This window comes from Cervus elaphus, chromosome 18 (genome assembly GCF_910594005.1).
Source record: "Cervus elaphus chromosome 18, mCerEla1.1, whole genome shotgun sequence".
In the NCBI taxonomy this organism is placed as follows: domain Eukaryota; kingdom Metazoa; phylum Chordata; class Mammalia; order Artiodactyla; family Cervidae; genus Cervus; species Cervus elaphus.
This window is the reverse complement of record NC_057832.1, coordinates 73,996,421-74,019,300: the sequence shown is the minus strand read 5'-3', so window position 1 is coordinate 74,019,300 and position 22,880 is coordinate 73,996,421. Positions and strand designations below refer to the sequence as shown.

The following is a 22,880-nucleotide window of genomic DNA, read 5'->3' as shown; positions in this document are numbered from 1 at the left end:
CATAGAATCCTGGAGCACAAAGGGACCTGATTATGCATTTAATCCAACCATGGAAACTGTCCTTTTAACTTTTATCTTTATAATATAGTAGATTTTGTTTTTGTTTAGATAGAGTATAATTGAATCTTCATTCAGTCAGACACTCCTTGCCTTTTAATTGGAGCTCTTAGATCAGTGGCTCTTAAACCCAGGGACATTTGGCAATGTCTGGAGACATTTTTGTTGTCAGGATGGCAGAGGTGAAGGAGGTCTCTACTGGCACCTACCACATAGAAGCCAAGGATGCTATTAAATATTCCAAAGTACAAAATACAGGTCCCCACAACTAAGAACTGTGTTGTGCTGTGCTAAGGCTTTTCAGTCGTGTTGGACTCTTTGCGACCCCATGGACTGTAGCCCGCCTGGCTCCCCTGTCCCTGGGATTCTCCAGGCAAGAATACTGGAGTGGGTTGCCATTGCCTCCTTCAGGGGATCTTCCCCACCCAGGGATCAAACTTGAATCTCTTATGTCTCCTGCATTGGCAGGCGGGTTCTTTACCACTAGCACCACCTGGGAAGCCCCAACTAAGAATTTTCCCAGCCCTAAATGTTGGTAGCATCAGGGTTGAGAAACTCAGGTGTAGACCATTTCTATTTAATGTAATTATCAATATGATAGGTTTTCAATGCAACATCTTGCTATTTCTATTTATTGTGTTCTTTTTTGTTTGCTTTTATCTCTTTCCTTTTTTTTTGAAGAATTGAGTATTTTTCATATTCCATTTTACAACCATTATGGTAAATAATGAGAAAAACAAAGTTCAGTTCAGTTGCTCAGTCATGTCCGACTCTTTGTGACCCCACGGACTGACAGGGGAGCCTGGCATGCTGAAGTCCATGGGGTCGAAAAAAAAAATTATTAGCCATACTGGTTGTTTCATTTTATTTTTTATTATTTTCCTAGAATTTACTATATGCATCTTAAACTTATCACTGTCTACCTTCAAATAGTACAATTTCAGATATAATGCAGAACACTTTCAACCGTATACCTATGTTCCACCCCATTTTTACTGCTATCGCTGTCATTTGTATAGGTGCAGGTTATAGGATAATGAGCTCTTTCAAGCTTTGTCTGAAAATGTCATCACTTTACTTTCATTTTTGAAACTTTTTTTTGGCAACATAATTTTTGGTTGAGAGCTTCATTTTTTTCAGCACTTTAAAGGTACCATTCTATTGTCATAAATATTCTATTGTCAAACAAGACTTGCAAAGTTGCTGAAGGAAAGTCTGTGTTTGATTGTATTTCTCCCTCTGTATGTAATATGTCCTTTTTTTCTCCTATGGTAGATTTTAAGAGTTTTTTCTTTAACACAGGTTTTGAGCAATATGGTTATAATGTACCCTGGTGTGTTTTTTTGTTTGTTTTTGTTTTTCCTATGTTTATCCCATTGGGGCTTACTGAGCTTCTTGGAGCTGTACGTTTATAGTTTTCATCAAATTAGGAAACATTTTGGCTGCTATATCTCTAAATATTTTACCCATTGTACCCTGCCCCTCCCAAATTCAGAGACCCCAATTATAATTTATTAGACCACTTGATATTGTCCCACAGATCACTGAGAATCTGTTCTTTCCCTCTCCCTACTACTGTTTATACTCTCTTCATTTTGAATAATTTCTGTTGACACTTCTTCAAGTTTTCTTATCTTTTCTTCTGCAGTCTCTAATCTACTAATGGTTAATACTGTCAATGAAAGTTTATTTCTCTCTCTCTTTTTTTTTTTTTCAAAGGGACATTTACACTTCTCCTGGCCTGAGGAATCCCTTAATCCCTCTTCATCCCCACAGTAGACATCTCAGGTCTACAGACCTCACTTGGCCTGGTTGAGATCCAGACCTGACATCTCTTACAGCTTCAGAAACTAGGCGGAGTGAAGCAAAGTTGCACAGTAAAAGGAATTAAATGCCACCTGTCAATGAAAGTTTTATGTAAGATACTTTATTCTTTATCTCTCTTAAGTTCTATTCTTCTTTTTATACTATCCATTTCTCATACACATTTTCCTTTAAATATCAGATCATATATATTGTAATAGCTGTTTTAAAGTCCTCATATGCTAATTCCACCATTTCTATTTTTAGTCTTTTATTGGTTGTTTTATCTCCTGCTTCTTTTTGTCTCTTTTGTAATTTTTCATTGGATGTCAGTCTTTGTGAATTTTATGTAGTCGAGTGATGGATTTTTTCTTTTATTTCTTTAAAGGCTGTTGGACTTAGTGCTTAAGAATCATTTTCACACGAGACATGTTTATAAACTGTTTAGAACCTTTCTAGGGTAGCTTTGGTCTTCCCGGGTGGCTCGGTGGTAAAGAATCCACCTGCCAGTGGCAACCCACTCCAGTATTCTTGCCTGGAAAATTCCAAGGACAGAAGAGCCTGGTGGGCTGCAATCCTTGGGGTGGCAAAGAGTCGGACACAGCTGAGCATGCCCACAGGGTAGCTTTACCTCTGTGACTGCTTTGGTTTTTACGAAGGTATGATTCATCTATTGGCGCTAATGAATGTTCCGTGTAATCAGTCAGGTGATTCTGGCTGGTAGGAATTTGGACAATTCTGTTTTGTGTGAGCTTTGAGAATTTTTTGTTGCATAGCTATGCAACAGTTGTTCTTTCCTCAGGAGTTATTCTTTGCTCTCCTTTGTGGTGACTTACCATATGCATGCACAGATTGGTCTTCTCTCAGTGACTCAAGGAAAACTTTATGCAAATTTCTGGGCTTTTTTCTGTTTAGTTTTCTCTTCTCCAGAGCTCTGCCGACAAATTCTAGCTGCTTTGACCTTCTTCAACTCTGATGTCTGTTTCTTCAACCATACAAGACAACTGGGCTCTGTTTTGTTTTCCTTCTTTTTTTTTTTATCATGTATGGTTCAGGAATTGCCTCCAAACAGAAGAAAATTGGGGTAACTGCAGCTCTTATTTGTTCCCTTTCTCTTGAGAATCCCAGTCCTGTTCTTCTAGTTGCTCATGGGTTGTCCAATGTCTGACAAAATTTGTTTCATATATTTTGCCCAGTTTTCTAGTTGTTCACAATAGGATAACAAGTCCCATAGAAATTCTTCCTTCATGGACAGATGTGGAAGGCAAAGACCACTAATCTTAATGCCCCTAAGGAACCAAATGTCTGGATATGACTAGACTCATCCTAACTGCAGGAAGATTCTTCACCAGCTGAGCCACCAGGGAAGCCCTAAGAACTATAAATGCATAGTTTATACTTACAGAACTTCTTCAACATACTGATATAACAAGGAACATTTATTGGACACTTGTACCAGGAATGCACTATTGCTGCAAAGATGAAAAAGGTATATCAGCCCCACCTTTCAAGAAGTTAGAGGCAAGCAGGGAAATAATAATAAAGTATAGAAGTCATATATGCATATATTGTATGTTGCTGTCAGGGTAACATAAGAGTTATGCATAGATAAATACATTAATCTAGCATGTTGGGAAATATAAACAAGTTTAAAAGATAATCATAAATGAGGATTAACCAAATCCAGACCACCTAAAAAAATACACTGATGATAGGACTTGCCTGGTGGTCCAGTGGCTAAGACTCTGAGCTCCAAATGCAGGGGGCTCAGGTTCAATCCCTGGTTAGGGAACTACATCCCACATGCCACAACTAAAACCCAGCACAGCTGAATAAATAAATATAAGACTATTTTTTTAAATATATTGATGATGATTTTGCCTTTTCTTCAACCAGTGTTACTGGTTGTCTCAAGAACCCGATGCAATGATTTTGGGGAGCTGAAGTGCATGTGTAATTGAGAAATCCATTTAACACATTGCATGTAGAAGCATTTTCCATTTAGTACTGCTTTTAGTGTAATTATAGGAGGAGGAAAAAGATCTATCATTGGGCAACTCCATGAGGATGAACGACAGACAATATTATGTGAGTGAGACACTTACATATGGGTAAGAAAGCCTGTGTAACTGCTTTGTATGCAATCGTATGAGAGCCACAGAAAGGAGCTGACAGGATGCCATGGGAAAAAGAGAATGAAAAGCACTAGTTAAGATTAGTCAGCCACCTGCTTTAATCCTATGACAACCATGTTTAGAAGGTTAGTTTTCTGAATTTGGTTACCATGGTAACAGACCTTTAGAATGCCCTTAAAACAATTTACAGAATGACTACCCGTATTGAGTATAGGCAACACTGAGAGATTATAAGTATGCATATCTATTTTTAAATTATTTTTAGAATTTAAATGATCAATCTGGCCTTTTAGATATGTAGTTTAGACAACCATAAATTGTATTTTAGCAAAAAGGTGTAAAATCCTACTCATATAATTAGATGATGGGCTTGTAAGTTCAATTATTTCAAATGTGTCATTTCAATGAGTGGCTCCTATTTAATTTTGAATAAGATAGCAGTTCATGAATGTTCAGGACCTGGTTTTAGAAACAAATTATATATGTTTGACATTCATTGCTTCAACTTTAGGACTCATTCGTGGGTTTAGCCAACTGAGCAGATCATTTAAAGGACAGCCGCTGAAACTTCATCTTATGATCATCAAAGAGCAGACTAGAAGATTCTATAATCAGACTTAGGAGTTTCAACCTAATCCTTTCTTGCTGATATGTTTTCCTAGTTTACAATGTGTAGAAAAGGTTGACCTCATGCTGTATATGGTTTTAAAATAGGGCTTGCTTTTAATTCTCTAGTGACACCTGTGGCCACCTTGTAATAGATGAAAGCTCCTTTTGAATTGTAAATGTTGAGCCTTTTATGTTGACAATTTTAACATCACTGCTCACTTGAGATAATACATGACTCTATCAGAAGTTACTATTAGTTATTTTCCAGTTCTTCAGAAAAAACAAAGTCTGTCTAAATTGCTGTAGAAATTTTGGTTTCAATTAAAAGATCTCCTTCATGCTCTTAGTGATTAAACAGTGATTTCACCTATTGAGAGAATTTAGGAAATTTCCGCTTCTAGAGAAAGAGTATTTTGTTTGGGGTGCTCTTTTGTTGTTCTACGGAAGACCAAAAAATTGGTATTATTTTGGTTTTTGTCAGTTTAACTTCAGAGAACTGACAATAATCCAGATATATAGAGATAGTTTAGTTCTTAAATCCATGATCATTCTTTCTTTTCCATTTCTACCTTAATCATAAACCAAGTTCTACATTTTTACTATTCTTCTTATATATCCCTTATACCATTATACTGTTCCTCTTATTATATCCCTTATACCATTGGCTCTAGCTCTTACATGTGCAAAGGATTTGACCTTTTGCATATGTAGAGTGATTTATTCCTGAGAACTGGAATCTTTGTTTGGTTCTATTTGAATTTCAAAAAGCACTGCTCATATTTTTTGAAACAAAAATTAAAAGCAGAGATTATTTTACCGTCATATGAATTTCTCAGCTTACTGGTTTTTCTTTACCATGAATACAAAGAAAGGATTGGGCTTTAAAAATTATTAGAAAATTTCAAGAATAGCCAAACACATAGAGGAAGTACGCTGTTAGCTATGGGCTGGGGGGAAAAGTACTACCAGTGGGTATAGGGTTTCTTTTTGAGGTAATGAAAATGTCCTAAAATGAATATAATGAATGAATATAAATGAATATAATGAATGTCCTATAATGAATATAACTCTGCAAGTGTACTAGGATTTCTTGAAATGTAAAAAAAAAAAAAAAAATTAGTGTACTACAAATTAATTTTTATAAAAAATGAAATAAAATAACTCACCTGAAAAAAAAAAAAACACAAGAAGAAATATTAGAAAACCAAAGAACATTGCCCAGTTTGAGGGAAATAGGTGAATAATAAAGAGTTAATAATTTCAAGGAATTATTGCCATAGTAGTAAAATGTTGGGAAAAAAAAATCTTAGGAGAATTGATTTACTGTTCATTCTTTTTTTTTTTTGATTTACTGTTCAGTCTTAATGTGAGAAAGAATCAATTAACTTTAGTAGGCTGTTTAATTTTCTTTAAAGCCTGTGATTTAAAACAAAAACTTGAATTACTACTGGATGTGGTATGACATTTTGTAAAAAGATCTTATATTATAAAATGTGGCCAAAATAGTACAAGGAAAAACTTGTGACTAGTCTTCAGGAACCACTGGTATAGAGGTAACAGGAGAGAACAATTATGCTGGGAGGAAATCTGGCCATTCAAATGAGGATTTCACAGCAAAATCCTTTTTAAGTTCTTCCCTATTTTCCCACAAGTAAAATGCTGTTTCTCATTTTAGGGCAAATCTTCTGTACTTGTACAACTTCTCCTGGTTATTCCACAAAAGTATAATTACCCATTTAATTAAATTTGGCTATTAACTTAAGAACCAACTTTTTAAAACCTAGGATGTCTGAAAGAGAATGTATACCACACAGAAAAGCTGCACAGCACTCCCCGTAAATGGGATCATAAGCGTAAAGAACCAACAATGTGTGATTGAATGTCATAATAGCCTCCTCTTCTTGTTATTGTTCATTCACTAAGTCATGTCCCACTCTTTGCGACCCCATGACTATAGCCTGCCAGTCTCCTCTGTCCATGGGATTTCCCAGGCAAGAATACTGGAGTGGGTTGTCATTTCCTTCTCCAGGGCATCTTCCCTACCCAGGGATTGAACCTGTGTCTCCTGCATTGGCAGGCAAATTCTTTACCACTGAGCCAACCAGGGAAGCCCCTACTCTCTCATATCCAGAGGTAAAAATTAAATTCAGAGTTATATTAACACAAAATGCACTCTAGCAGAGTAAATCCAACAAATGAATAAGAAAACGCTATAGGAAATTGGAACTAAGCCCCAAAGATCTCCCTGCCCTTCATTCTTTGCCATAATGAAAACTATCCCTCAATACCACAATTTACATTGTGTATGGAATTGTTTTTACTGTAACTATTTACTAAAGAAATTATCTTTATCCTACTGTAGTGTGGAATTTTAAATTAATGAAATGACTTATACATTCCCAGAAATCCCCAAGTGGGATATCATTTACTAGAGACCAAGGTGACAGCATTCAACTTCACTCTGGATTTTTAGAATACAACCTCAGCAAACATCTCATGTCATCTGCTTTTAGATCATAAAATGAAATTGATGGTAGGCTAGCTCACAGGCACTTAGATTGGTTTTGTAAATTACTGGCTGACTCATACTCACTGAAGGCATCCATTTTATGCCAGAGGCTTTATTAACAGCACAGGAACACAAAGAACTGATAAAAAAAGGAATCCACAGGCACTGCTAGGTGTTGCAGATCTCCTGAAGTCTTCCTGCAGTTTTTATCCTTTCCCTAAAAATAATCTATGCATATCAAAAGGAGCCACTTCATCCTTTGGCAACCCTCAAGCAGAAGGGGTCAAGAAAGATTATTGTTGGTTTTACATAAAGGATGACTGGGAAATTTTACCTAAATAAGTGAAACACAGAAAAGTGAGCTAAGTAGAGAATGACAGACTCCAAATTGACAAAAATGAAGTCTGACTGCATGGTAAAGAAGTTTCTGGAGAGAGGAAGTCATGTACTAGACAGAGCATTTCAATGACTGGTACAAAACTATAGCCACATACACAATATATATACACACACAGACACACTGCATACATACACATACTATATATACATCCAGTTTATAGGTTATACACAGTATATAGTTTGCACTATATAAATATATATATGCACATATATACATCTATATATGTTTAAGAGAATAGTTTTATTTTTTTCCTAAATCTCAACTGTATGTTCTAAAGGGATGGGTTGTAGATAATTCTGAAAAAAATTATATATAGAAGAATAAATTTGGGGAAAGTCTGAGCTCTTTTCTCCTTTTATTGGACAAAATGTACACAAAATAGCTTTACTGACTAACATTCTTTTGTAAGAATTTAGTCATAAAAAATTTCTAACCCTAGGTAAAATGATATCCCCACACAACTTAGCCTTTAACAGTATATTCCTCTTTAGGCACAATTAGTTGCCTCAGTGCCTAATGTTTTCCAAAATGCAAAAAAAGTAGTATTTATAGAAGAAAAAAATATAGGAGACTGCATATTCAAGGGCAGAGAATGAGTGAAATTAACTGTCTTTCAAATTAAGGTTCTTACACCACCTGCATCAGTATCATCTAGCAAGTGGGCTAAAATGCAGATTCGTGGCCCATTAATCAGAATCTCTAGGGAAAGAGTTAGGAATCTGCACTCTTAACACAAATCCCACATGATTGTAGTGTACATGAAATTTGGATCATTGCTATATTTCTATAGCCTTTAGAAACTGAAGCATGCCTCTCATTATGTTTGAAGACTGAGCTATGAAACCAGTGGTTGCCAAGGTCTCTCTGTTACTAGTCTGGAGCAAGGAGCAGGAAGGTGCAGAGGTAAAGTTAAAAGCAGAGGCAAAATAGTGTTTTAAAGAGAGAAAAGAATTTACCTTCAAATCCCTGGTAGTTCAGTTGGTAAAGAATCTGCCTGCAATGCAGGAGACACTGGTTTGATTCCCGGGTTGGGAAGATCCGCTGGAGAAGGGATAGGCTACACACTCCAGTATTCTTGGGTTTCCCTGGTGGCTCAGCTGGGAAAGAATCCTCCTGCAATTTGGGAGACCTGGGTTTGATCCCTGGATTGGGAAGATCCCCTGGAGAAGGGAAAGGCTACCTACTCTGGTATTATGGCCTGGAGAATTCCATGGACTATATAGTCATGGGGGTCACAAAGGGTTAGACATGACTGAGCAACTTTCACAAAGGCTCCAAACCCATATGTAAGAATGTATGGATTTCATTGTACTAAAAGGGAATGTGCAAATCCTTCTAATTAGAATGCTACAGATATTAAGAGATAGAAGTACTATAATTATAATATTTTCAAATGGGCATATTAATTTATATTCATGTTTGACATTTCAGATTTCAATTCAAACTAAAGTGGGTAAGAAAAAGAATTAAAATGAAACTCTATGTCCGGGTGCTCTGCATCTCTGGAAAATAAGTCCTTTGTTATTCTTTTCCCAGAGTTATTATTGTAATGACAATTTGCCTTTTTAAATTGAAGTGTAGATTTATAATATTGTGTCACTTTAGGTGTACAGCAAAATGATTTATACATTTTTTTCTGATTCTTTATTATAGGTTATTACAATATAATGAATATAATTCCCTTTGCTATACAGTAAATCTTTATCTATTTTATATACAGTGGTGTGTATCTGTTAATCCTTGGTCTAATTTATCCCTCGCTGCCTTTCTCCTTTGGTAACCACAAGTTTTCTATGTCTGTGAGTCTGTTTCTGTTTTGTATGTAGATTTATGTTTATTATTTTTGAGATTCCACATATAAACAATATCACATACTATTTGTCTTTCTCTGTCTGGCTTATTTCACTCAGTACAATAATCTCTAGGTCTATCCAGACAACTTGCTTTTTTTATGAGAGGTCAAAGGCATTACTTTTTCCCATAACATTTCACCAAGTTTCTTTTTCTCCTCTTGTAGTTTCTAAACAACACTGAGAAATCACCCGTGTTCTCAATTCAGGGGACAGATAGCATGCTGATATCTAAACAGCATTATAGATGTAAGCAATATCTTGTATCACAAATAAGAGGAAAAGTACAAATTCATTTCTACAAGGAAACATTCAAATGGCTAATGACCCATCTGAATCAGAATCATCTTTTCTTGTTATCTTTATAGCAACTCAGAATTTCATTTAATTACATAAGAAATTTTATAGCACTAATTTACTCACTAGGCATTATTGTTTTATTGATTGATTTGGCTGTGCCAGGTCTTAGCTGCAGCATGTGGGATCTTCAGTCTTTGTTGCAGCATGTGGGATCATTCAGCTGCAGCATGTGAACTCTTGGGAGTTGCATTATGTGGAATCTAGTTTCCTGTCCAGGGATCGAACCCAGGCCCTCTGCATTGGGAGTGCTGAGTCTTAGCTTCAGGACCTCCAGGCAAGTCCCTGAGAAGGCATTAATCATAATGCCTACTGGTGATACACAATAAACTTCTAAACCAAAACATTAATGACAACTACCAGCAAAACAAAGCACCACATACCAGTGCCCAAAATTCAGCATTAACTATTGCCCTCAATAGTTTGATGCTAATTTCTAAACAATTGAAACCACACCACAGCTTTCTTTACAGATGTATCTAAACAGAGTGGATAACCAAGGACACATTCAAAATGTCAACACACCCCTTTCCTCACCTTACCTGTCCATTTTCCTCACTTAGTTTCAATGTAAGACCAAGAATAACAGTTAGAAAATCAATAAAGCTGCTGAGTCAACTGGGGCTTGAAGAATTTTTCACAAAACCAATTATTTCCCAAATAAACTTTATTTTGAAAAGAATACCACAACAGAGTTGTAGAAATTTAAATATAACACATCTTAGCAGTATTACTGAGGCAAATTATATACAAGTGGAGTCACAGTTCATGTCTGATTATTCTTACGAATGAAAACGTGCAAAGATGCTGCTACACTAAACAGGCAGGTAATGAAAAAACAACCATAACCTATTTATATGCTGTCATTTCATACTTGTACCTAAATATTTAGGTGGAAATTGATCCAAATTCATACAAGATAAATGATATGCTCCCTGAATAACCAAAATTCTTTTCCCTTTCCTCCTCCACCATAGATAGCATCACCTGTAATGTTTATACAATATAGCACGGATGACAAGCTACTTTCTTTCCCTCAATAATACAGTGCAAAGCTTTCTGTATTGTGGTTTGTAAGTCCTTCAAGTTGAGGAAAACAGCAGTGACAACAGTTTTCTAAATATAGGTGACTTCATCAGAGAAAGGTGTTATTTATGTTCTTCCCAAGAACTTCCTGTTTTAGTGATGAAAATGTCAATATATAATCGGTGAAAGTAGTCCACATATGATGTAGTAATTGTTCATAAGTATTAAAATAACATACAAACCACCCAGAGGTAAACAGGAATGAAAGGATTAAGACACACACCTGGACCCTCTCACCCCTAGGGTTTTTGAGGCAATTCAGTGCTCACCCTAAGATTATTCAATGAGACCAGAGACATTTCTGGATCATGGGAATTCAAAAGCGCCACATACGGCCAGTTAACTATCTTGAAAGGATAAGGATCCAAGGACAAAAAAGAGTTGACTACTAGGAGAGCAAACTGAAGAGACTCCTTTTCAAGACTAGAGGGCAGTAGGAAGATACTTAACTTGGGGACTGAAGTCTGGGTCTACAAGTCAGTTATTGATTGACCGTGGGCACAACAATCAATCTCTCTGAATGACAACGTCCTCATTTATAAAATAGGTACAGTAAGATCTCTTTTTTTCATAGGCTTAGTGAGAATCAGACAATGATGCCCTTGAGATCACTTTGTAAACTTTTAGCAAATGAGGTTTGGGTATTTTTAAAAAGTATTAAGGAAGAATTCCAATTTAAGATAAAATTATAAAATCATCAACTTTTGACTCTGGACAGACCTCTATTCAAAGGTAGCTGCTGTGAACTAACACAACATTGTAAAGCAACTATTCTTCAATAAAAATTAAAAAAAAAATAGCTGCTCTGGGTCTGCCTCATTTTTTTTGATGAGGCAGAAATGGGAAATTTTTTATTGTATCATTGATTTCTCTTATAAGATAATGTTACTGTAGTATAACACATCAGTTATAGACATTTATCAATTAAAGAATGAGGAAGGGTGATCTGCTAGCCTTAAAAAGTAAACAGTGACTCAATCCAACTCTTCACCTCGTTTGCAATATTTTGACACATTTTATTATGAAGAAATAAACACATAAATAATTTGTTCTGTTAATCATGGTAGGTCATTCATTGCTAGTTATGTAGCTTAAATCCCAAGCAGAATATTTCAATGTAAACATTTATAAATTATGAATTTTGTTACTCACTTCAGCATTGCACATCTCCACAGTAAAGCAGTAACTTAAAAGTAGAGCTCAACAACCATTTTCCTGTTTTCCTCAAGCAGAGACTCAAAAGCAGTAACAGGCACACTGTTTCATTACAACATGAAAATAATAAGCCTTGGGTTATTGCTAAAGGCTTTTCAAATATCAGCATCTAACTTGGAGATGAGGGAAAAAGAAATAGAGGGTGCTGATCTGTGCTATAACCTGTTCTTATGTTGGGCACACTCCTGGTTGCAATATTTTAAAATTACATGTATGCAAGTAAAACATATGGCTTCACATGTGAAAGTGAAAAATGGCCCAGAAGTCTTCTCTTCAAAAACAGATCAACTTTTTATTCCCAATAACTTACCAGAAATAAATGTACTTAGAAGCCCTAAGGGATTCCTCAAATAATATTCAGAAAAATATATAAAAATAAAAAAAACAAAGCATGAACGGAACATAGTTAACAAATAAGACTTTCTTTCAGGATGATTGCCCTCGCTTTTAAGGATGGATGCCATGTAAAATGGGAGACGTGTGTCTATAATTCATCGTGTTTATATGTAAATTCTCTGGCAGATATAAATCCATCTTTGTCTTCATCTTCTTTATCAAAAATATCCTCTACCAAAACATCATGATGACTTTCATTCACCACTGCACCATGCTTTTCAAACTCCTTCTTTAAATACACTTTAACCTACAAAATAATGGGTCACATGAATAATTCAGATTCATAAGACACCCACGTTGAGCCAATCAACATTATAGACTAAATGGGTAGTGCATTTAATTATATATAACAACTACTAAACAACTACATATGATAGCAAAAGAGCTATAAAGAACTTTTCCCCTTAAAAGCTGTTTCTATAGTGCTATGGGCTTCCCAGGTGGCTCTGTGGTAAAGAATCCGCCTGCAATGCAGGAGACTCATGTTCTATCCCTGGGTCGGGAAGATCACTGGGAGAAGGAAATGGCAACCCACTCCAGTATTCTTGTCTGGGAAATCCCATGGACAAGGAGCCTGGTGGACTACAGTCCATGGGATCACAAAAGAGTTGGACGCAAGTAAACAACAACAAATAGTGCCATAGCAGAGAGACTGAATTTTGCACAGAGGCAAACATAAGGATTATAGCATGAGAAAAACACACAATAAAGCACGTTAATCCCAGTCCACATAAAGTCAAGGATTTGAAGGACCACTATCTTTCAATCCACTGAATTATCCAGATCTAGTTTTCTAACAAGGATCAGAATTCCAGGTATTTCTCTTAAAATCAGACTAAGTGATGGCCTTTTTACAATTTAAGTAGGTGACTAGAAACAGTAGCTGCTCTGGACCTCGGTGTGATCATGCCACTTGACCTTTTGATCTCAGAGATTAAAGCAAAATCCAGACTGATGAGTATTTAGACTAAAAATTTCCATTTTTATACAGATATTTGAATATATAAACAAAATATTGCCCCCAATTACCTACTAGAGTCACCATAATGCAGTTCAACCTGTATTTTCATTTTTAATCATATCCCTATTATTCCTCTGTTAGATGAGCAATTTCAAACCTTCTCTCCTCCCCCTGCCACCAAGATGCCAACATAATGTACACATTTATTTTTAAGATTAAGGGGATTTAATGCAGTTGAAAAAGGGGGAGAGGTGGTGATAATAGATGGGCTAATGTAGAACACGTCTCCAGGGTATACTGTGTGAATAAAGTGAGATGCCAAACAGTATGCATAGGATGCTGCTTTTTGTGTAAGCAAGTGGGAAATAAAACTATATATTCATGTTTGCTAGTATTTGGATAGAGAAATACCTAGAAGAATACATTAGAAACTAATAAAACTGGATAGGAAGGGGAAGGCCACATGGTAAAAGAGGATATAGGTGGGAGAATGACTTCTTAATAAATCTTTTTATATTGAATTGATTTCTTTGAACCATGTGAATGTGTTGTTTATTCAGGATTTTTTAAATGAAAGGGAATTCAAATTTATCTTGGAGAGAAAAGAGTTCATGACTGATAAACACTCTGAGGTGTTATAAATTTAGTAGCTGTGGATCATGACCCTGTGGTTTATAACAACATATCTTATTCAAGACTCAATCATTTCTTGGTTATTAAAATGAAATGGATGAAAGCATAAAAAGGGACTTGATTTCTTTTTTGTTGTTGTTGTTGTTTAAGGGACTTGATTTCTGACTAGCCAAGCCATAATGAAGAATAGGGGGCATGATTCAGTCGTGTCCGACCCTTTGAGACCCCATGGACTATATACATACAGTCCATGGGATTCTCTAGACCAGAATATTGGAGTGGGTAGTCTTTTACTTCTCCAGGGGATCTTCCCAACCCAAGGATCGAACCCAGGTCTCCCGCATTGAAGGCGGATTCTTTACCAGCTGAGCCACAAGGGAAGCCCAAGAATACTGGTGTGGGTAGCCTATCCCTTCTCCAGCGGATCTTCCTGACACAGGAAGTGAACCAGGGTCTCCTGCATTGCAAGTGGATTCTTTACCAAAGAGCTGTTAGGGAAGCCCATAATGGAGAATATGAGTAGACAAAAAATGTAAGGATACAGATCTTTCTCCATTTCTTTCCCCACAGAAGCCAGACTAAGACACGTATGTGTAGCAATGGCTGCAAAAGCCTACATAAATTATAGAGAGAAGTCTTCTTCCTTTCCCCTGAGACTTAGAGACTAACACCAGGACCTTGAGGGAGCTGGGAAAGGTCTGTCTGCTTCTGTGAAAAATCCAGACTGGGGTCTCCTACCCTGAGCAAAACTGAGCATGTGATCTGCTTGCTGCTGCTAACTGTAAGACAATCACTATACAACTTCATTTAACAACCAGTGACATTATGCAGGACATCTATGTTTCTTACAGGAATTTGTCTTGGTAAAACAAAGCTTCAAAAACTCTGGGCAAGGGGGAAGGAAGAGGGGAAGGGATAGTTAGGGAGTTTGCAAGGATATGCTACACACTGCTATATTTACAATGGATAACCAACAAGGACCTACTATATAGCACATGGAACTCTGCTCAATGTTATGTGGCAGCCTGGATGGGAGGGGAGCTTGGGGGAGAATGGATACATGTATATGTATGGCTGAGTCCCTTTGCTATTTACCTGATTGCTAATCTCAGCTGTACCACAATAAAAAAAAAAAAAAAAAAAAAAACACAAAAGACAGGGCAAAAGCAAGATACAGTGAATCCTATTGCATTAGGAGAAAAAAAGCAAAAGAATGGAAAGTTTCAATATACTTCTCTCCAATACAATGATTTCCTATGGAAAAAAAGGCAGGTTTCAAAGCATCAGTGTTTAAGAAAACTTATAAATAACATTTTACACAATAAAAATAAATTTTATTTAAAAATACATTTCTTAAAAAATGAGTTATAGGAATGAAGGAAAAAGGAAGGGAAGAAGGAAGGAAAAAGGGAAGAGAGAGAGACAGAGAAAGGGAAGGTCACCTCATTTTTAGAGAGTTTCCAGTCATCATTAAGATCCATTTCTTGGAATGACTCATGGGATCTTGGTCCATTTCGAATCTCCAGGAGATCAATGTTGAATATCAGTGTACTCTCTGGGGGAATTTTACCTGACACATAGAGAGGGTGGGGGTTAAGTTTTATTAGAAAGATCACAAAGTTTAGATGATAGAAAACTTGCAGTAATTAACAAAATACTATTTTAACTGAATTAAATGAATAACATTTCTCAGACTGTCACATATAGAGAAATTACTTAGAGTTTATTCAAACAAATAGAATAAAGAAAGAACAATCCAAATTATTAGATCCAAAAGAGAGTTTTGGCTTTGCAATTTAAAATTGTTTTATACACACACATACACACACATACAGATGCCTCGTGGTCTGAGCATTAAATTTCAAATATAATTAAGAGATTACATATTATATGTCAAGAATGACTTACTAGGCTTTCATTCAGAGTTAATCATAGTAGAAGTGATTTACTAACTTTTGGGTCAGAAGCTGCTGGCCTAGAGACACATCTAGCATGGCCATTTCTACCACTGGGAGGCAGTATATAACAAGGTGAGCTCTGGGGTCACCCTGGGATCAAAACACATCTGCCTTTCTCTAAGTCTCAGTTTTCTCATCTGGAAGCAAATTCAACACATCTTGAGGAAATTACATGGGAGGGGGAGATATTAAAACAAATTGCTGAGAAGGGAGATAAAAATCTTTTAAAGTGAAAAGAGCTTTGTTAGAGTCCTAGGGACCTTAAAAAAAAACTAAACAAAACCAAAAACTTCTGGGAAACTGACATTATTTTCTTCCAATTTGTTTTCTTATAAGTATAATTAACATACAGGTCTGGGTAAAGATTACAAATATTTCTTAGTGCCCCAGTCCCTCATCCCACATATTCCCACATATTCCCATGAAAGAGCATTTGTAAGCATCCAAAGAACAAAACTTACACTGTGTGCTGAAGCTTACCATTCCAGATCTAGGCAGAGAAGGGCATGCACTAGAGGTCATGGAGAAAACTGGTATCTTTCCAAAAGGAGGCATGCAAACATGGTACTAAAAAACTACAAAATTCATGTTTAAGTACATGTTAGCAGGATTAGTTTCATGGGACTCTGTTTGAAGGAAATGACTCAAATTCAGATCTCTACTTGTTACAAAGTAAAATCAAGTTAAATGGAGTATGGAGAAAGAGACATGGACTAATACCATTTAGTATTTATATTAATATACTAATATCACTTATGTAGACAGAAATGGAGTAATACCATTTAATATTTATATAAATATTAAAGGTGAAACAATAAAAATACAGAAAAGTGAAAGAATATGTTAAACGTCAGATACTTGACTTTATCCTCTAAAAGGATCATTATTAAAACAAGAATTGAATTTTGTAATAAATCCTGTTCAATGCAGAAGATTTGAATAGCAAGGTCCATTTTAGAATATGTAATACTTCATATATGGCACCTATGTTCTTCTTAGGAAACTGGGCTAGGAAACCATAGTCCCCACCTTGTAAATGGTTAAGCTTAGAGGCTATGAAGTCTGTATTTTTACTACATCAGAGTGGTGTTATATCTAGTTCTAATGACTTCTTACGCTTTTTTTCTTCATTATGTAGAGAATGTGGAAGAGATAGAACCAAAAATAAAAATAACTCCCAGAACCACTGTCCATTATCAACATTCTATTTCCTTGTGATTCACCTTGTATGTGTATATATTTTTTCCTAGTACTTACTATCAGACTATATATATCTTTGTTTTCTAATTTTATATGTAACATTATAGCATATATATTTTAGATATAATTTTTTAAAATGTTTAAAAGACTATTTTATTTTAAATATTTAGTTAGTTAGTTTTATTTGGCTGCACCAAGTCTTAGTTGCAGCACACGGGATGTTTGATCTTTTTTGTGGCATACAGGATTTTTAGTTGCAGCGTGTGGGATCTAGTTCCCTGACCAGGGATCAAACCTGGGCCCCCTACATTAAGAGTGTTGGAATCTTAGCCACTGGACTATCAGGGAAGCCCTGAAATGCCATTTTAAAATAACTGGGTCAATGTTCATCGCAGCACGGTTTATAATAGCCAGGACATGGAAGCAACCTAGATGCCCATCAGCAGACGAATGGATAAGAAAGCTATGGTACATATACACAATGGAATATTACTCAGCTATTAAAAAGAATACATTTGAATCAGTTCTAATGAGATGGATGAAACTGGAGCCCATTATACAGAGTGAAATAAGCCAGAAAGATAAACACCAATACAGTATACTAACGCATGTATATGGAATTTAAAAAGATGGAAATGATAACCCTATATGCAGGACAGAAAAAGAGACACAGATGTATAGAACAGACTTTTGTACTCTGTGGGAGAAGGCGAGGGTGGGATGATCTGAGAGAATAGCATTGAAACATGTATATTATCAAGTGTGAAACAGATCGCCAGCCCAGGTTGGATGCATGAGACAAGTGCTCAGGGCTGGTGCACTGGGAAGACCCAGAGGGATGGGATGGGGAGGGAGGTGGGAGGGGGGATCAGGATGGGGAGCACATGTAAATCCATGGCTGATTCATGTCAATGTATGACAAAAACCACTACACTACTGTAAAGTAATTAGCCTCCAACTAATAAAAATAAATGAGAAAAAAAAATAAAATAAAATAACTGGGTCATATTTTATTTAGCTACACCTCTGTTATTATACACTTAAGTTGGTTTCAGTCTTTTAGCTATTAGAAACAACATAGTGATGGACATTCTGTTTATAAATCTTTCCCCAATACCAGATTATTCCCTTAGGTTAGATTTTAATGAAGGAATTATAGGATGCATGCATATAAACATCTTTAGGCTTCTCATAAGTAGCCCTTTGGAAAACTGCATGGTCTCCCACCTAAACAACAGGTTTTATTGACTGCCCTAGAATACTAGCACAAAGGCTCCCTGAACCAACTAGCCCAGTCGCTTCTGCTTTATTAAACTCATTTCATGTCATTCCATTATTTATTTAAATAAATTATCAAACACTTTATAAAACAATTTTAAAACAAAGATGAAAAGAACCTCCAATAAAAGCTCTGTTGTGGGAGATGTCAGTTGTGACTCATACACAGCTCACATCTAAAACTGCATTTAATGACTTAATAATCTATATTTCAAATGTTCAACTCACCAAAACAGTTATATTGAGTAGTCTTTCTTTTTGCATTATTAAAACAAATCAGTAAGTTTCAATTGGGGAGGATAAAAAAGTCCAGGAGACAATGGTGACACTGGCACAACAATGTGAATGTACTTAATTCCATTAGACTATATACTTCAAAATGGTAAACATTATGTTATATATTTAATACTACCATTAAAAAAACCCCACCAAAAAAAAAAAACAACCCACCATATTGGTGAGCAATAGTAACAAAGTTGAAATTACAGAACATTTTTTCATTGATAGTTCAGTTGACCATTTATATATTATGATTAATTGGCCACTTCAAATGATAATCAAGACATAATTATACTTTCCTAAGATATACAAGTCCTGTATTTACTTCTTGAAAAAAAAAATACACAGTAGTTACTACCTTCTATGCCTAATCCAGAGAAGCTGTAGTACAAATGTAGAATTGCTATTACCTTTTCCTTCTTTTCCATAGCCCAAGGCAGGAGGAATGGTGAGCTTTCTCTTCTCTCCTACACACATTCCCTTCAAGCCCTGGTCCCAACCTTTGAGAGCCTCCAGGATGCCCAGGGTGAACCAAACAGGCTGCCCATTGTTATGTTTGTGACTACAACAGAAAGAAAACACATTCGGACTCTTTAGTAACTTTATCATTGCTCCTGCTCCTGCTCAGTTGCTAAGTTGTGTCTGACTTTTTGTGATCTCATCGACTGTAGCCCGCCAGGCTCCTCTGTCCACAGGACTCTCTAGGCAAGAATACTGGAGTGGGTTGCCACTTCCTTTTCCAGGGGATCTTCCCAATCCAGGGATGGAACCTGTATCTCCTGTGTCTCCTGCACTGGCAGGCAAATTCTTTTACCACTATGCCACCTGGGAAGCCTTACTGTATACCAAGTATTATCTAAATGTTTGCTTCTTTTAAGTCTAACAGTGATCATAAGAGATAAGTACCATTATTACACCATTGTACAGTGCAGGAAACTGAGCTCAAGCGTGCCAGTATCTGACCTAACTCCAAAGTTCAAAGTTCAAACTTTGAATTCCAAAGTTCAAAGTCTTAATCACACAGTGATGCTTTCCCTGGGAGACCACTAGGGTGCAGAAGAGGGATAAAATAATGGAATATGGATGAGTTTGGGAAGGAGGACGAGAGGCTAGGAATACTCACAAGGACAATGGAGAGTCGAGAGCACAGCATGTTACGTCCTCTCTACAACCCCTCCTGATGTTCAGCCTGCTGATGGTTCGGACAGGGGCAAGAGGCTGCTCTTCAGCCCTGAATCCCCACTCAAACCCTGGCCTAATTCTCTCCTCAGGTGTTTATCATGGGGCTATGCAAGGAAGTCTGGAAGAGGGGCCCCTCAGGGACTGGAGAAGTGAATGGCCAAGATATCCTGGCTCATGAGAGGCCAGCCTAAGAAAGCCAACCTGATGGGCTACTGGAGGGGCTTGTGGGCTGAGTAGTATCTAACCCAATTAACTCACTCTTAGTGCAACAAGGGGGCTTCCCTGGTGGCTCAGATGGTAAAGAATCTGCCTGCAATGTGGAAGACCCAGGTTCGATCCCTGGGTCAGGAAGATCCCCTGGAGAAGGAAAAGGCAACCCACTCCAGTATTCTTGCCTAGAGAATTCGATGGACAGAGAAGCCTGGCAGGCTACAGTCCATGGGAGCCCAAAGAGTTGGGCATGACTGAGAGACTAACATCACTTCAGTGCAATAAGGGAACTGTCTCATTCTCTTGTAGGTGAGAACCAGAAGTCACTCTACTAAGCTTCCCAAGTACCATGGTTACTAAATGTAGGTAAAAGCCATCACTTCTTTTCCTGAATTTTGCCCATGATCAAAGTAGCAAAATGGCAACTGTAGAACATAGAGGAAAGCTAGGACAGAATAAAGAAAGAAGAAAGAATCTAGTACCTAGTACTGTTGCAGTTTTGGCACGTTTACTGTCATGCTAAAGGATTTAGGCCATTTACCACAAAGGTTATGGTTCTTGAAATGATGAACGTGCTTTATAAACTGATCATTTGGTGGTAGTTTCATTATAATACTCCGAGTTAGCAGGTTTTGGATATTTACATGGAGGCTGCATGACAATATTCCGCTCATCAGGAACTAGAACTTCAGTAGCAAAGTGTTAAATAATGTCAAGTGGTTTACACTGAAGTCCACACAGGCTTTTGGTTCTGAGACTTGAAAGGCTGGATCTAAAATAGATCAGACTAAAATAAAAATGTAATTGAAAGTTTCAAATGCAAATCATAATATTATTTAATGTCCAACATGGCACTGGCCTGATTGATAAAAAAAGATAGGGCTATTGAGAATTCAGTGGCAAGCCACCATCTTGGAACTTTTTTCAAGGGCTAACAGAGTTCAGAGAAGAGTGCCACTGACTCTTCTGACAGTCATGACAGTCCAGATCGGAATGCCCAGTAAAGGCAGTTTATCAGAAAACAAGGTCTAGGAAGGGCCATGAAACTTTGCTGCTTTAGTTCACATCATTCACTCTACCTGGGATGTCCTCCCTTCCTCATTCTCCACCAAAAAACCTCCATCCATCTTTCAAGACCCAACTCAATTATGATCTCTGGGAAGTCGCTCTCTTTCCCCACCTTCAGAACACGATTAATTTTAGAGTGCATTATGCTTTGTGAGCACTTCGAACAGTCTGTCCTTTACATCATGAGTTATTTGTCTTCCTTCCCCCCTGTAGACAGTGTCCTGCTAGAGAAAAACCCACTCTTAGTCATCTTTGTATCCCTAGGGCCTGACTTGTGGTCACTCAGTAAGGACTTGACTGATGGATAGATGAATGAATGGATGAGGCTGGAAAGAAGTCAGATAGTTAAAATTTCTCTAGTATCAAACAAAAGGGCTAACATAAATGTTCAGTAAATAAGTTTGGAATGGAATCAGAGATTCAATGCCTAATTGGAAATCACTATACTTGTAAAAGATTTCCATGTTGCAATTTCTTTCTTTATGAAACAGAAATAATGATAGTGTAACCACCTGAAAATCCTTCACTGTAGATATTGGATTAATCTTCCATAACCACACCCACACCCATCAATGAAGTCTTTGATTTCTAGAAAGAAACAAATAATGAAATGAATCATGGTCTTGTGCCTTGACCAAAGTGTCATCTATCAGAACAGAATTTAAATAAGTCAATGAACTAACGTTAACATATCCGATAACAAGCAAAAAAATGATAGTATATTCTGCTCATGAAGTTGCTATGAAAAGTTAAAGTAAATTTCACCTACACTAAAGTTATTTTCCCTCAGGATCAAAGTTTGAGAAATGAGAGTTCCTGTAAGTCTTTTCTACTTATTGCCTAATTATACACCTAGATATTTCTACAGTATTTCAGAAACTCTAGTTCTAATTTTTATAATTAAAAAAATTACTACTTTATCCTGAGCACGTTTCCAATAAGATCTTCAAAGGCCTTGTTATATAAGACTGGCTTTCAACAACTACCTTTCCCCATAGAAAAAAATTAGATATTTCAAATTTTTTAGAGAGATAAAGCTGGTACGTGCCACTATCCCTGCCCAAGAGCTGGCATATGTGGGTTGGGTTCTTTTACTATTTTACCCGAAGGGTATGATAACTTACGTGGAGTGAAATAAGGAGCCGTCCTTTTCTAAGTAGCCTTCATAGTGGACCAACATCAAATCCCCTCCTTTAGTCTTGCGATGGCAGATGAACGGCTTCTGGAGAACTTCAATCTTCACTTCTGGTTCTGGGATGAGAGCCCCACTCAAACAAGTTACTAACAGTGTCAGGACTGCATTCCACAAGAAAAGCCTCATGTTGCCAGGGCAGGAAAGAAGTTGCTACAAAAACACAGAAAGGGCCCCCGACCTCATAGAGTTAAGAAAGTAGTTGAAGACTTAAAGACAACAGCCTCTGGCAAGTCATGACTCCCCCTTTCCTAGCAGACGTGGCACATTCACCACGGACAACTTTCCCACGCTTAGCGAACTCACCTCTAAAGAGTTAAGCCCAAACGCTGCCCTGACTGGCTCTTACAACGCAGGCTCCCGGAAAGACGGCCTCCCATTGGCTTGTGATTCTGTCCCTCAGGAGCGTCTTAAGCCAATGGTGTCACAGTATTGCAATTTGCAGTTCCGCTGAGGGGAGGTAGCGCAGTAGCAAACCACCCGGAGTGGTCCTGAAGGCCGG

The 22,880-nt window shown here is 37.0% G+C and overlaps 1 protein-coding gene and 1 non-coding gene across 2 annotated transcripts; both read right to left on the bottom strand.

Moving 5' to 3' along the window:
• Positions 1-10,369: 10,369 nt before the first annotated feature.
• Positions 10,370-22,690, bottom strand: FKBP14 (FKBP prolyl isomerase 14). Its single transcript, XM_043872788.1, has 4 exons — positions 22,311-22,690; positions 19,137-19,288; positions 15,454-15,581; positions 10,370-12,664 (listed from the first exon to the last, which is right to left on the bottom strand). The coding sequence occupies exons 1-4, from the start codon at positions 22,505-22,507 to the stop codon at positions 12,506-12,508; spliced, it is 636 nt and encodes a 211-aa protein (XP_043728723.1). The 5' UTR covers positions 22,508-22,690; the 3' UTR covers positions 10,370-12,505.
• On the bottom strand, positions 17,444-17,517 carry TRNAK-CUU. Its single transcript has one exon. It is a non-coding gene; the product is annotated as a tRNA-Lys (tRNA).
• Positions 22,691-22,880: the final 190 nt, after the last annotated feature.